At 33.4% G+C, this 12,477-nt stretch overlaps 1 protein-coding gene across 1 annotated transcript in view; it reads left to right on the forward strand.

Annotated features, from left to right (window-relative positions):
• CCDC7 (coiled-coil domain containing 7) overlaps window positions 1-12,477 on the forward strand; it is a 424,140-nt gene that overhangs the window by 274,563 nt on the left and 137,100 nt on the right. The window contains exons 29-30 of the mRNA XM_055092614.2: window positions 2,454-2,564; window positions 2,900-3,025. Of these exons, the coding sequence (XP_054948589.1) occupies window positions 2,454-2,564; window positions 2,900-3,025 (237 nt within the window). The remainder of the gene's footprint in view (window positions 1-2,453; window positions 2,565-2,899; window positions 3,026-12,477) is intronic.

Below are 12,477 nucleotides of genomic sequence, written 5' to 3' on the forward strand. Positions count from 1 at the left end.
GATTACAACACAGGGATTTCACTTGAGTGCTAGGTTTTTGTTAAGTATTAATGGCCCAGCCAGTCTTTATTGGTTGGTGCCTGTGTGTGACCCACCAGGAAAATGTTTTCAATATAGTAGAAGGCTAGTGTTCCCTCCAAGAGCAGAAATTTTTCCAGGTTATGCGCTATCCATAGATGATAGATAGTTGGGGATTTTGGGTAGTCTTGTCGAAGGACATTAGTGGTATATAGCAATCTATTCCACATAAGAATATACTGATCCTTATCATCGGTGTGGACAGGGATGCCAAAAAAGGAATTTTGTATATCAGTTGTTGTATACTGCGTTCTTTTCTCTCAGGCACTAGCGTCTATGACAGTTACAAAGTCAGGTACTGCCAGCACCCAGGGCTGCACTGTGGCATTGAGCAGCCAATAATGCATTGAGGCTGTGTGCATCTGAGGTCATGTGCACAGGCCAGATGGAGCTGTTTAATGGAGGATTAGTTTCACAGAAAACTTTGTCATCCTTAAGTACAGCAATGAAGGCATTTATTTCCTTTTTACCCCAAGTAATCAGTATTGTTTTTGAGAAACAACGGCACAAGGTAGTCAGGTAGGTTCATGGCCTTTCACATGCCCCACTAAAATGGCCCTAACTGAGCAATTTTCTTCAGTGCTTATGGGCAAAGGTGAGCAGGCGTTCACTTAGTGGTACATTTATAACAAAATATATTGAGTAGTGTGCACTATAACAATAGAATTTGTAATTGGCCAAAGACACCCACCCATAGTTGGGTCTAGATAAAGTCCCCATTGGTGGTGACCTCAGACTTCAAACTAGAGAGAATTATCAGTTTCCCCTTCATTCTGATGCTGGGGTATATATTCGCAGTCACTTATATACTAGTGTCCAAAGGCCCAAGAAATATAATTATCCACACCTTCCCATTTACCTCTGACCCTGGTCCCCACTGGGGATTTGGGGACTTAGCCTAACCCCTGGTCTTGTTCATTGTTGAAAGATGAGAGTTCTCAGTAAAAATTAGAGGGGCTCATCAATTCATCTCCAAATTCACAGGGAAGGGTGGAGGGAGTAACACTTCATTAATCATAGGGTCCTCAATGTGCTGACCCTAGTAGGGCCCATCAACTTCACTGTTTAGTAACCAGACCTAGAGATTGTCTCTACAGGCATCATTCAGGAGAGGGCGCTTGATTGCCATTTTATTAGGTTGGTGCAAAAGCAATTGCGGTTTTTGCCATTAAATTGCTTTTGCACCAACCTAATATATCGCTTTCCTGCTGGTCAGTCTTTTTCTACCTCAGGAGCTGCTGCTTTTCCCATGCCTGAAAATTTTTCAGTTAAGTTCTGGATTTTGTCACAGAACATATGACCTGCCCTTATGCGTAAGTTTGAATTGGAAAATCAGCAAGAGTGGCATGAAAGAACCTAGAAATCTGAGTCTGGTCAACCATCTCCTCTATTGTTCTTACTCTTGATTGTAGAACCAAAGGACAACCAGCGTTGTGGTTCATAGGGCTGCTCTCGCCTCTGCAAGGGTGGTCCAAACATGATTTTAGTGGTAGGTTCATCATGGGTATGCCCAAGCGATCAGAGCCCAAGCAATCACTAAGCTGAGGAATGAGAGCGTCTTGAAGTTGGCATCTCATACACCCCCTTTCTTTCTCCCCCTTGAGTGAAGCTTCTCTGCCACGACACTCTGAAGGAGGGGTTCTGTAGTGACTTATTCCACAAGGTACCACTTTTTCTCATTAAGTTTAAGAAGAGTACATAATGTTCTAAGGTGCCTTCAGTAGGTAGGTAAAGTGATCTCAGAAGGTTCTACATTTTTAAAAAAAAATCCCTTATAATTTAACCATGAGTCTCAATACTTTGCTGGGACATAGGCTGTCTATCATTGCCTGGTAGCTGTTTAGAAGTAACAGCAGTCATTGGGTGCAAATTAGCTCTCAGATTCTCTGGAAACTCTCAGCCCCATCTCCACATAATTATATACTGTAATTAATATCATACCATTGTTTGTGGTATATATATCTGTTCATTTGACCAATCTCCTGTGTGTGAAAATCTCAATGGTTTTGAATATTTTGCAATTACAAATAATGCTATAATGAATGATCTTATGCATATGCATTTTCATTGTTTGGCCTATGATTATATATTAAGCTAAAGTATAAATTATCATGTATTATGTAAGTATTTTGATTATGTATTAAAGTATAAACTCATGAATCCTGGAGACCAATATAAACTTTATTTGATGCTTCAGAATATTTATGAAATAATGGGTTAGCTTCCACAACAGCCATTAAAACTATTCTGTTTTTTGTCAGATCTAGCATTATGGTAATTTGCTTTTAACTTTATAAAAATAAGAGAAATGTACATATTATACATTCATAGATTTATTTTTCCATTTGATGGACTAAATGCATCTCTTGATATAGCTCGTATTGTAGTACCAAATGAAAATGTGATTTCTGTTCATCAAGATTCAAAGTCAAAACTCCAAATGCAAGAAAAGAAACAAATAAATTCTGGAGTGGAAAGACACAAGAGTAAGTATAACAATTATCGATAACTTTAAATTATTTTATGTTGAACTCATCAGATCTTTTCCTTTGATTCGTCAATGTGTACTTCAGAATACATTTCATCAACTTTTAACTTTGACCTAAAATGTGAATACCCTGTGATAACTAGAGAACAAAAGTAATGATACTTTTTGGTTGGTATTTGAATGGTCATTAATTACTAAGTAGTATCACTGCCTCCACACACGCTCATGAAAACTATTCACATGATTTTCTCATTTTACTTCCATGGGTTGAAATTCTGATGATTACTTGGCATATCCAGAAGTTCTATTGCACATCTATTTTTTTCTATTTAGCGTTTCCTTTAGAAATCCAAAAAAAGGATATATCACTTGAACATCTGTTGCCTGAGGAGAAAGTTTTATTATCAAGAAGCGAATCTCAAACCAAGAAACTTCAAGCTAAAGTAACTTCAAGAAAAAGTAAGTAATTATTTATAAATCTTATAAATTAATTTTATTAAATTCAGGAGAAATTTGTTTTTGGCTTATAAATATGCCTTCAACCATATGCTTCTTCTGCTAATTATTTCCATCACACTACCAGATCTTTATTGATAACTTGTTTCTTTTATAATTACTCAGTTACATGTGTCAAATCTGCCACTTTGTGGATTTCTCTATTTCTTCTTGTATTACTGTCAGGTTTTGCTTTGTATCTTATAATGCTCTATTTTTTTGTGTGCGTGCAAGTAAACTTTAAATTTATATTCTTCAAAACTTTAAATTTATGTTCTTCAAAAAACTTCAAACTTCATATTCTTCAAAACTTTAAATTTATATTCTTCAAAACTTGATATTCTTCAAAAAAGAACAGTTTTTTCCTTATAAAAGGTTTCACTTCATCATTTTCATAATTTTTGTTGTTTTCCTTAATAACTACTTTATCTGTTATTATGGCTCCACAAACGTTCTTCCAGTTGGTATTTGCTTGATACGTTTTTTCCATCATATTAAGTTTAACTTCTTTGTTTCTTTGTGATTTTGCTATGTCTATCGTAAGAAACTTATAATTGTATATACTCTTTTTAAAATCAGCTTGAATTTTAAGTTCTGGGGTACATGTCCAGGATGTGCAGGTTTGTTATATAGGTAAATGTGTGCCATTGTGGTATGCTGCACAGATCAACCCATCATCCAGGTATTAAGCCCAGCACCCATTAGCTGTTCTTCCTGATGCTGCCCCTCCTCTTGCCCCCCACTCCAGAGAGGCCTCTGTGTCGGTTGTCCCCCACATGTCCATATGTTCTCATTGTTCAACTCCCATTTATAAGAGAGAACATGTGGTGTTTGGTATATGCTCATATTCAGTCTGATATTTTTTCTTTTAATTATCTCTTATAACCATATATAATCTAATTATTGATTTTTTAGGTGCAATTATATCATTTTTTTCTTGGCTTCTCCTATTTTTCCTACGTGGTATGTTTCTTTCACTGTCTACTCCATTTTTTATCATTATATATTTTTCCTTAGCAATATTTGGTACCAAAAATTTTAAGCTTTACCTAAAGTGTGAATATAATAAGAAAAAATAAGGAAAAATTTTAAATATACAAGTATTTATAATAATGTTCATAGTAGTAAATAAAATAATAATGTTTACAAATAAAATATATTTAATACCCATGTATATAAAAATTAACAGAACAGCTTTTATATGCACAAGTAAAAGATGAATTTATATGCTTATATTTTAACTAGATACTGATTTGCTTATATCATTAACATATAGTAATTAACATATATTGTGAATCTGGAGGTTCCACCATAGATACAGTTCTCTAGTGCTTTTAAGAGCCTTCCTTCTTGTAGTCCAGAAAAAGATGAGGTATCAGATGAAAATCTTTTGCCTGCAACTGGAGCTGCTAGAAAGAAGAGATTCCATAGTAAATATGGAAATAATATTATTAAATTATTTTTAATTACATTAGTTAAATTTTAATTAAGCATAATTTTGTTCATGGATATGTATTCTGCTACAATGTTACAGACATCCATTGAACTCATTTTTTATTGTGTCATTTACATTTATTTCTTGATTTCCTTGAATCTTGATTATTCTATCAATTATTGAGAGATGTATATTAAATTATCCCACCATGTGGATTTACCTATTTCTTCTTATAGTACTGTCCATTTTCCTTATACTGTCTACGTTATTAGATGTATACAAATAAAAAGTTAGATTTTCCTTATGAACTCTGCCTTTTATTTTTATGAAAGGGATCATCTCAGTCTCTAGTAAGGTCTTTTGACTAAAAGTCTATTTTGTCTGACATTGACGTAATTACTACAGAGTGATTTTGGTTAGTGTTTGCATTTTTTTCAGTCATATCTCTAATAAAGAACTTATAGTTGAATTGTTTATCAGTTCAATGTGTCTGTCTTTGTCTATTCCTAGAATATGTAAAATATGTAATCCATTTACAATTGTTGTACTTACTGATATATTTGGATTTAAATATTTTGGGTGGGGGTGCTTTTCAGTTTTTTTTATCTGATTCAGATTACTTTCTATTTTATTTCTTTCCTTATTTTGGAATTACTTTTTTTTTTTATTATACTTTAAGTTTTAGGGTACATGTGCACATTGTGCAGGTTAGTTACATACGTATACATGTGCCATGCTGGTGTGCTGCACCCACTAACTCATCATCTAGCATTAGGTATATCTCCCAATGCTATCCCTCCCTGGAATTACTTTTAATTAGTTTAATTATTCAATGTGTCACATATGTTATAAAAACTTTTTAAAATGTGAATACACTTAGTAAAATAAAGTCTAATTTCAACTTTCTAAGTGTATGTATGAAATAATAAGAGTGCCTCCACATACTTTCAGGAAAAGTACTCTGGTGGTTTTTGCATTTACCTTCATGATTCATTTTGAAAATGCGTCAGAGGTTTTTGTGTTGTGTGACATTTATTTAAGTTGTATTGTCTAGTGTAAAGTCTTATAAAACTGATAGGGCTGGGCACGGTGGCTCACGCCTGTAATCCCAGCACTTTGGGAAGCCAAGGCGGGCTGATCACAAGTTCAGGAGATTTAGACCATCCTGGCTAACAGGGTGAAACCTCGTATCTACTAAAAATACAAAAAATTAGTGGCGCATGGTGGCACGCGCCTGTAGTCCCAGCTACTTGGGAGGCTGAGACAGGAGAATTGCTTGAATCCGTGAAGCGGAGGTTGCAGTGAGCTGAATAGGCCACTGCCCTCCAGCCTGGGCAACAGAGTGAGACTCCGTCTCAAAAAAACAAAACAAAACTGATAGGAAACTTTGAATGGTCCTTTCTATATATTAATAATTCAGAGACTTCACAGTAAAGTTTTTTTCACTTTTTATTGGGTTAAAAGCCTTTCTTTTTGCAACTGAGAAAATGGATGAAATAGCAGATGAAAATCTTTCACATGAAATAAAGTTTTAATTTTAAAAAGCCCATCTCATATTACAAAACTTAATACTTGCAGAAAAATGAGACTTCAAAGTAATTATAATCATTAAGAATATTGTGTAATGACTTTAAAGTTCTCTCCTTAGTTTATATGTTCAATCACAAATATGATTTTTACATGTCATGTATACATATATGTGTGTATATAGAAAACATGTATGTGTGTATATTCATGTATATTCTTCATTGTCGTTGATTAATTATATTTTTCATGTGTTCTTAACTTCACTGAGGTTCTGTTTATTTTATCATTTATGAGAAAGGTATTTTAAATTCTGCTACCGTGATTACTTATTTCTCTATCTCTTTGTAGTTCTGCCAATTTTTGTTCTGTGTTTCTAAAGCTTTTTTTTTTTGTATACATACACATTTTAAATTGTTAAATTTTCTTAAGAATGCTGAAACTCTTGTCTTTATGATGGACATTTTTTAAAATAGACTGTATTTTTAGAGCATTCTTACGTTCACAGTAGAGAGAAAGATAGAGATTTCTCATATACCACCTTCCCCCACCTACATGTAGCCTTACCCACGATATGATGGACACTTTGTAGTAACTTTCTTTGCCATTAATCTGTCAGATATTAACATAGCATCTTTTTAATATAAGTATTTGCAGAACACAATTTTTCATCATTATACTTTCAACCTTTTTGTATTATTATAGCTTAGCTGTATTATATGTGTTAAATGTATTATAGTTCTTTTTTGAATCCAATGTGGCAAACTTTGAATTGAAAATATAACATTTAACACATTCATATTTAATGTAAGTACTGATATTTTGTGGGTTAATATACCATCACTTATGTTTTCTGTATTTCTTGCCTGATCTGTTTTTGAATCTCCTTTTAAAGTTTATTTTTAATGTGTTTTTATCTTTTTTATTACTCATATCTGTTATAAAAATTTAACTTGATTATAAAATATGAATACCTTATGAAACCATTTTCTTGAAAAGTTCTCCTATATTTTTACATTTTGTATACTCAGTCTATAACTCACTGTCTCAACAACGTGGTATTTGGTTATATTATTTCAAAACATGAGAGAAAATATTGCTGGATAATTGATATGTATTTTGAATTACAGAGGTTTTTTGATAAATTTGTTTCTCTATTTAATGGATTAAAAGCATCTTTTTTGTAGCTCAGAAAATGGAAGAGGTATTAGATGGAGATTTTTTTACTTGAGGATAAATTTGCATTTTCAAAAAACAAATCTCCAGCTAAGATATTTGGAGCTATCAAAATGGAAACACTAAGTAGTATGATAATTTTCAATATCATTGATGTATTTTTAATTAGAGTAAGCTGAAGAATTTTGTTCTTAGCTTTGTGACTGTTTAGTCAATATGTCTTTTGTATACATCTATTAGATCAAATATGTTTATTCTGTTCAGTTCTTTTTTCATTGAGGTTTTTCTGTTTATTCTGTATTACTAAGATAAGTATGTTAATTTCTCCCACTGTGATTATGGATCTCTCTATGCCTTATGGTAGTTCTGTCAAATTGGTTTATATATTTGGAAAATATTTATTTATTGTGTGCAAATTTATACTTTTTACCTGGTAAATGGAGACTGTCTGTTAATCTCTGAAAATGCATTTTGTTTTATACAAATCAAAACCATAGTGAGATACCATCTCACACTAGTCAGAATGGCTATTATTTAAAAGTCAAAAACAACACATGCTGGTGAAGTTGCGGAGAAAAGGGAACACTTATACACTGTTGGTGGGAGTGTAAATTCGTTCAACCATTGTGGAAAACAGTATGGTGATTCTTCAGAGAGCTAAAAGCAGAACTACCATTCAACACAGCAATCCTATTACTGGGTATATACCCAGAGGAATATAAATTATTCTACCATAAAGATACATGCATTCATCGCAGCACTATTCACAATAGCAAAGATACAGAATCAGCCTAAATGCCCATCAATGACAAATTATCTGTATAAAGAAAATGTGGTACATATACACCATGGAATACTATGATTACTATGCAGCCATAAAACAGGACAAGATCATGTCTTTTGCAGGAACATGGATGGAGCTGGAGGCCATTATACTTAGCAAACTAATGCAGGAACAGAAAACCAAATACTGCATGTTATCACTTATAAGTGGGAGTTAAATGATGAGAACTCATGAACACAAAGGGAACAAAAAACACTGGGGTCTACTTGAGGGTGGAGGGTGAGAGAAGGGAGATGAGCAGAAAAGATAACTATTGGGTATTGGGCTTAATACCTGGGTGATGAAAAATCTGTACAACAAACCTCCATGACATGAGTTTACCTATGTAACAAACATTCACAGATACCCCTGAACCTAAAATGAAAGTTAAAAATAAATAAATAGGCTGGGCGCAGTGGCTCATGCCTGTAATCCTAGCACTTTGGGAGGCTGAGGCGGGCAGACTGCCTGAGCTCAGGAGTTCGAGACCAGCCTGGGCAATACGGTAAAACCCCGTCTCCACTAAAATAGACAAAAAATTAGCCAGGTGTGGTGGCATGCACCTGTAATCCCAGCTACTTGGGAGGGTGAGGCAGGAGAATTGCTTGAACCAGGGAGGTGGAAGTTGCAGTGAGCTGAGATTGTGCCACTGCGCTCCAGCCTGGGTGACAGAGTGAGGCTTAATCTCCAAAAAAGAAATAAAATAAAATAAAATAAATTTTAAAAAATGCATTTTGTTTTAATGTTTATCTGATATTTGTACAGCTACATACGCTTTCTTGTGATAAGTATTTACACAGTCTTTTGTAAACAGTTTAGACAGAGGCTCTTGGTGCCTATATGATTTCAGTAATTTTTTCACAATACTCCTAAACCACAAAAAGAGTCCAATGATTGCTTCATTAATTAGGTGCAAAACAACTTAGTACCCGTTGGATACTGCATAACTTTTGTAGGGACATATATTTTTTACACAGGTAAATACCAAGGAGCACGATTGCTGTATCATATAGTAATACTATATTTAACTTTGTAAGAAATTGTTAAACTGTCTTCAAAGTTGCTGTAGTGTTTTGCATTCCTACCAGCAATGAGTGAGAGTTCCCATGTTCCTTGCCAGTTTTTGTGTTTTTAATGCTTTGGATTTTAGCCATTCTGATAAGTTTGTAGTGGCATGTAGTGGCATCTCATTGTTGATTTAATTTACAATTCCTTAATGACATATATGTTGAACATCTTTTTATGTTTATTTGCCATCTATATATCTTTTTTGGTATCTCTTCAGCTCTGTTGCCCATGTTGTAATAGGTTTATTTCTTTTTCTTATTGTGTCAGGTGTGTGTTTTCTAAATATTTTCTTCCTGCAGGTGGCTTTTATTTTCATTTTCTTAACAGTGTCTTTCACAGAGCAGAATGTTTTTATTTTAGTAAGTACAACTTATCAATTTTTTATTCATGGATTGTGCTTTTGTTGTATCTAAAATGCCATCACCAAATTTAAGGCCACCTACACTTGTTCCTTTGTATCTTCTAGGAATTTTATAGTTTTTGCATTTTATATTTAGATCTATGATCCACTTTGAGTTCATTTTTGGTAAGGTGTAAGGTCTTTGGTTATATTCATTTTTTGTTTACATGTGGATGACTAGTTATTCCAACATCACTTGTTGAAAAGAGTCCTTTATTGAATTTCCTTTGCTTCTTTGTAAAAATTCGTTGACTATATTTATGTGATTCTTTTTCTCTCTCTTCTGTTCCAATTGCTCTATTTGTCTATTGTTTCATCAATAGCATACTGTCTTGATTTCTGTAGGGCTACAGGAATTTTTAAAGTTGGGTAGTGTCAATCCTTTGATTTTGTTTTCCTTTAATATTGTGTTAACTATTCTGGGTCTTTTGCCTTTCCATTCAAATTAGAATCAGTTTGTTGATTCCATTTTGATTCCCACAGAATGGCTTGTGGGAATTTTGATTGTGATTGCATTGAACTGAGTTGAAAAGAACTGACAACAAACAATATTGAGACTTCCTATTCTTTAACATGGACTATTGCTCCATTTAGATCTTAGATCTGTTTATTCTTTGATTTCCTTAATCAGAGTATTTTAGTCTTCCTTTTTTTGTGGTTAATATTTTTTTAAATTTTAGTTTATTATTATACTTTAAGTTTTAGGGTACATGTGCACAATGTGCAGGTTAGTTACATATGTATACATGTGACATGCTGGTGCGCTGCCCCCACTAACTCGTCATCTAGCATTAGGTATATCTCCCAATGCTATCCCTCCCCGCTCCCCCCACCCCACAACAGTCCCCAGAGTGTGATGTTCCCCTTCCTGTGTCCATGTGTTCTCATTGTTTAGTTTTCTTTATATATCTCTTATACATATTTTGTTAGGTTTATAATTACCTCATTTTTTTGGTGATAATGTGAATAGTATTGTGTGTTTAATTTGAAATATCACTTGTTCTTTGCTGGTATATAGGAAAGCAGTTGACTTTTGTATATTAACCTTGTATCTAGCAACCTTGCTATAATGACCTATTAGATTTTTGCTGTTGTTGAGCAAAAACAATTTTACTCATATTATATTTATTTTATTCTCTTTTCTTGTCTTACTGCATTAGTTAGGACTTCCAGTACAATGTAGAATACGTGTGGTGAGAAATGATGTCCTTGATTTATTCCTTATCTTAGAAAAAAAAGCATCTGTTTTCTCATGATTAAGATATTAGGTATTTGTTTTTTGCAGATATTCTTTATGAAATTGAGGAAGTTTCCTACTATTCTTAGTTTGCTGATAGTTTTTAAAAATCATAAATGGGCTTTAGATTTTGCCAAATGATGTTTCTTCATTTCTTATTGATCATATAATTTTTTCTTTAGTCTGTTGATGTGGTGGATTACATTAATTGATTTTTGAATATTGCATGAATGTTGCGTAGCTGGGATAAACCCCATTTGGTTGTGGCATATAATTCTTTTTATACATTGTTGAATTCAATTTGCTAACAATTTGTTGAGGATTTTTGCATCTTTATTCATGAGAGATGTTGGTTTGTAGTTTTTTTCTTATAGTACCTTTATCTACTTTTGGTATTAGGGTAATATAGTTTAAATGTATTATGGAATGACACTGTACTTTGTGTGACTTTTGTTCTTTCAAATTTGTTAAGGTTTGTCTTATAGCCTAGAATAAGATCTGTCTTATTGAGTGTTCCACAGAAGCTTGAGAAGAATGTGTATTCTGCTGTTGTTGAATGGAATAATCTATAAGCATCAATTAGATCCAGTTGATTGGTGATGTGCTAAGTTCAACTATATTCTTAGTGATTTTCAGCCTGTTGTAGCTGTGAATTACAGTTAGATGGTACTGAAGGCTGCAAATATAATGAATTTGTCTGTTTTCTTTGCAGTCCCATCTGTTTTTGCCTCATGAATTTTATTGCTCTGTTGTTAGGTGCATACTTATTAAGTATTACTATGTTTTCTTGAATAATGACCTTTTTATCATTGTGTAATGTCCCTCCATGTCTCTGATCATTTTTCTTGCTCTGAAGTCCACATTGTCTCAAATTAATATAGTTTCTCCAGCTTTGCTTTGATTAGTTAGCATGGTATATCTTACTCTGTTACTTTACTTTTAATCTTATCATTTTCATATATTTAAAGCCAATTTCTGGTAGACAACATATAGTCGGATTTTTTTATTCACCTACTCTGACAGCCTCTGTCTTTGAATTGATATATTTAGACCATTCACATTTAAAGTGATTATTGACATATTTGCTTTAATATCAACCATATTTGTAGCTATTTTCTCTTTATTGTCCTAGTTCTTTGTTTCTTTTTCACCTTCCACACCTTTCCTGCCTTCTCTGGCTTTAATTACATATTTAATATGATCCTATATCTTCTCCTTTCTCAGTATATCAATTACATTTCCTAAAATTTTGTATAGTGGTTTCCTTAGAATTTACAATGTACATTTATAGAATATCCAAATCCACTTTTAAATATCGCTATATCGCTTCATGGATAATGCAGGTATTCTGATTTCAGAGAATTCCCATTTCCTGCCTTTTGTCACTTATAAGATTCCTGTCATTTATTTCACTTATATATAAGCTATAATCATGGAGGACATTGTTACCATTATTATTATGAATAATCTGTATCTGTTAGATCAATTAAGAGAAAAGAATATAAAATAGTTTCTTTCACTTTTTTTTTTTTTTTTTTCTTTGACAGGGCCTTGCTTTGTTGCCTAGTCTAGAGTGTCATGGTGTGATCACAGTTCACTACAGCCTCGACCTCCTGGGCTCAAGTGATCTTCCCACCTCAGCCTCCAAGTACCTGGGACTACAGGCACATGCCACCATGCCTGGCTAATTTTTGTATTTTTTGTAGAGCTAGGTCTTTGCCATGTTGCCCAGGCTGATCTTGAACTCCTGAGC

This window comes from Pan paniscus, chromosome 8, assembly GCF_029289425.2.
Source record: "Pan paniscus chromosome 8, NHGRI_mPanPan1-v2.0_pri, whole genome shotgun sequence".
Taxonomy (NCBI): domain Eukaryota; kingdom Metazoa; phylum Chordata; class Mammalia; order Primates; family Hominidae; genus Pan; species Pan paniscus.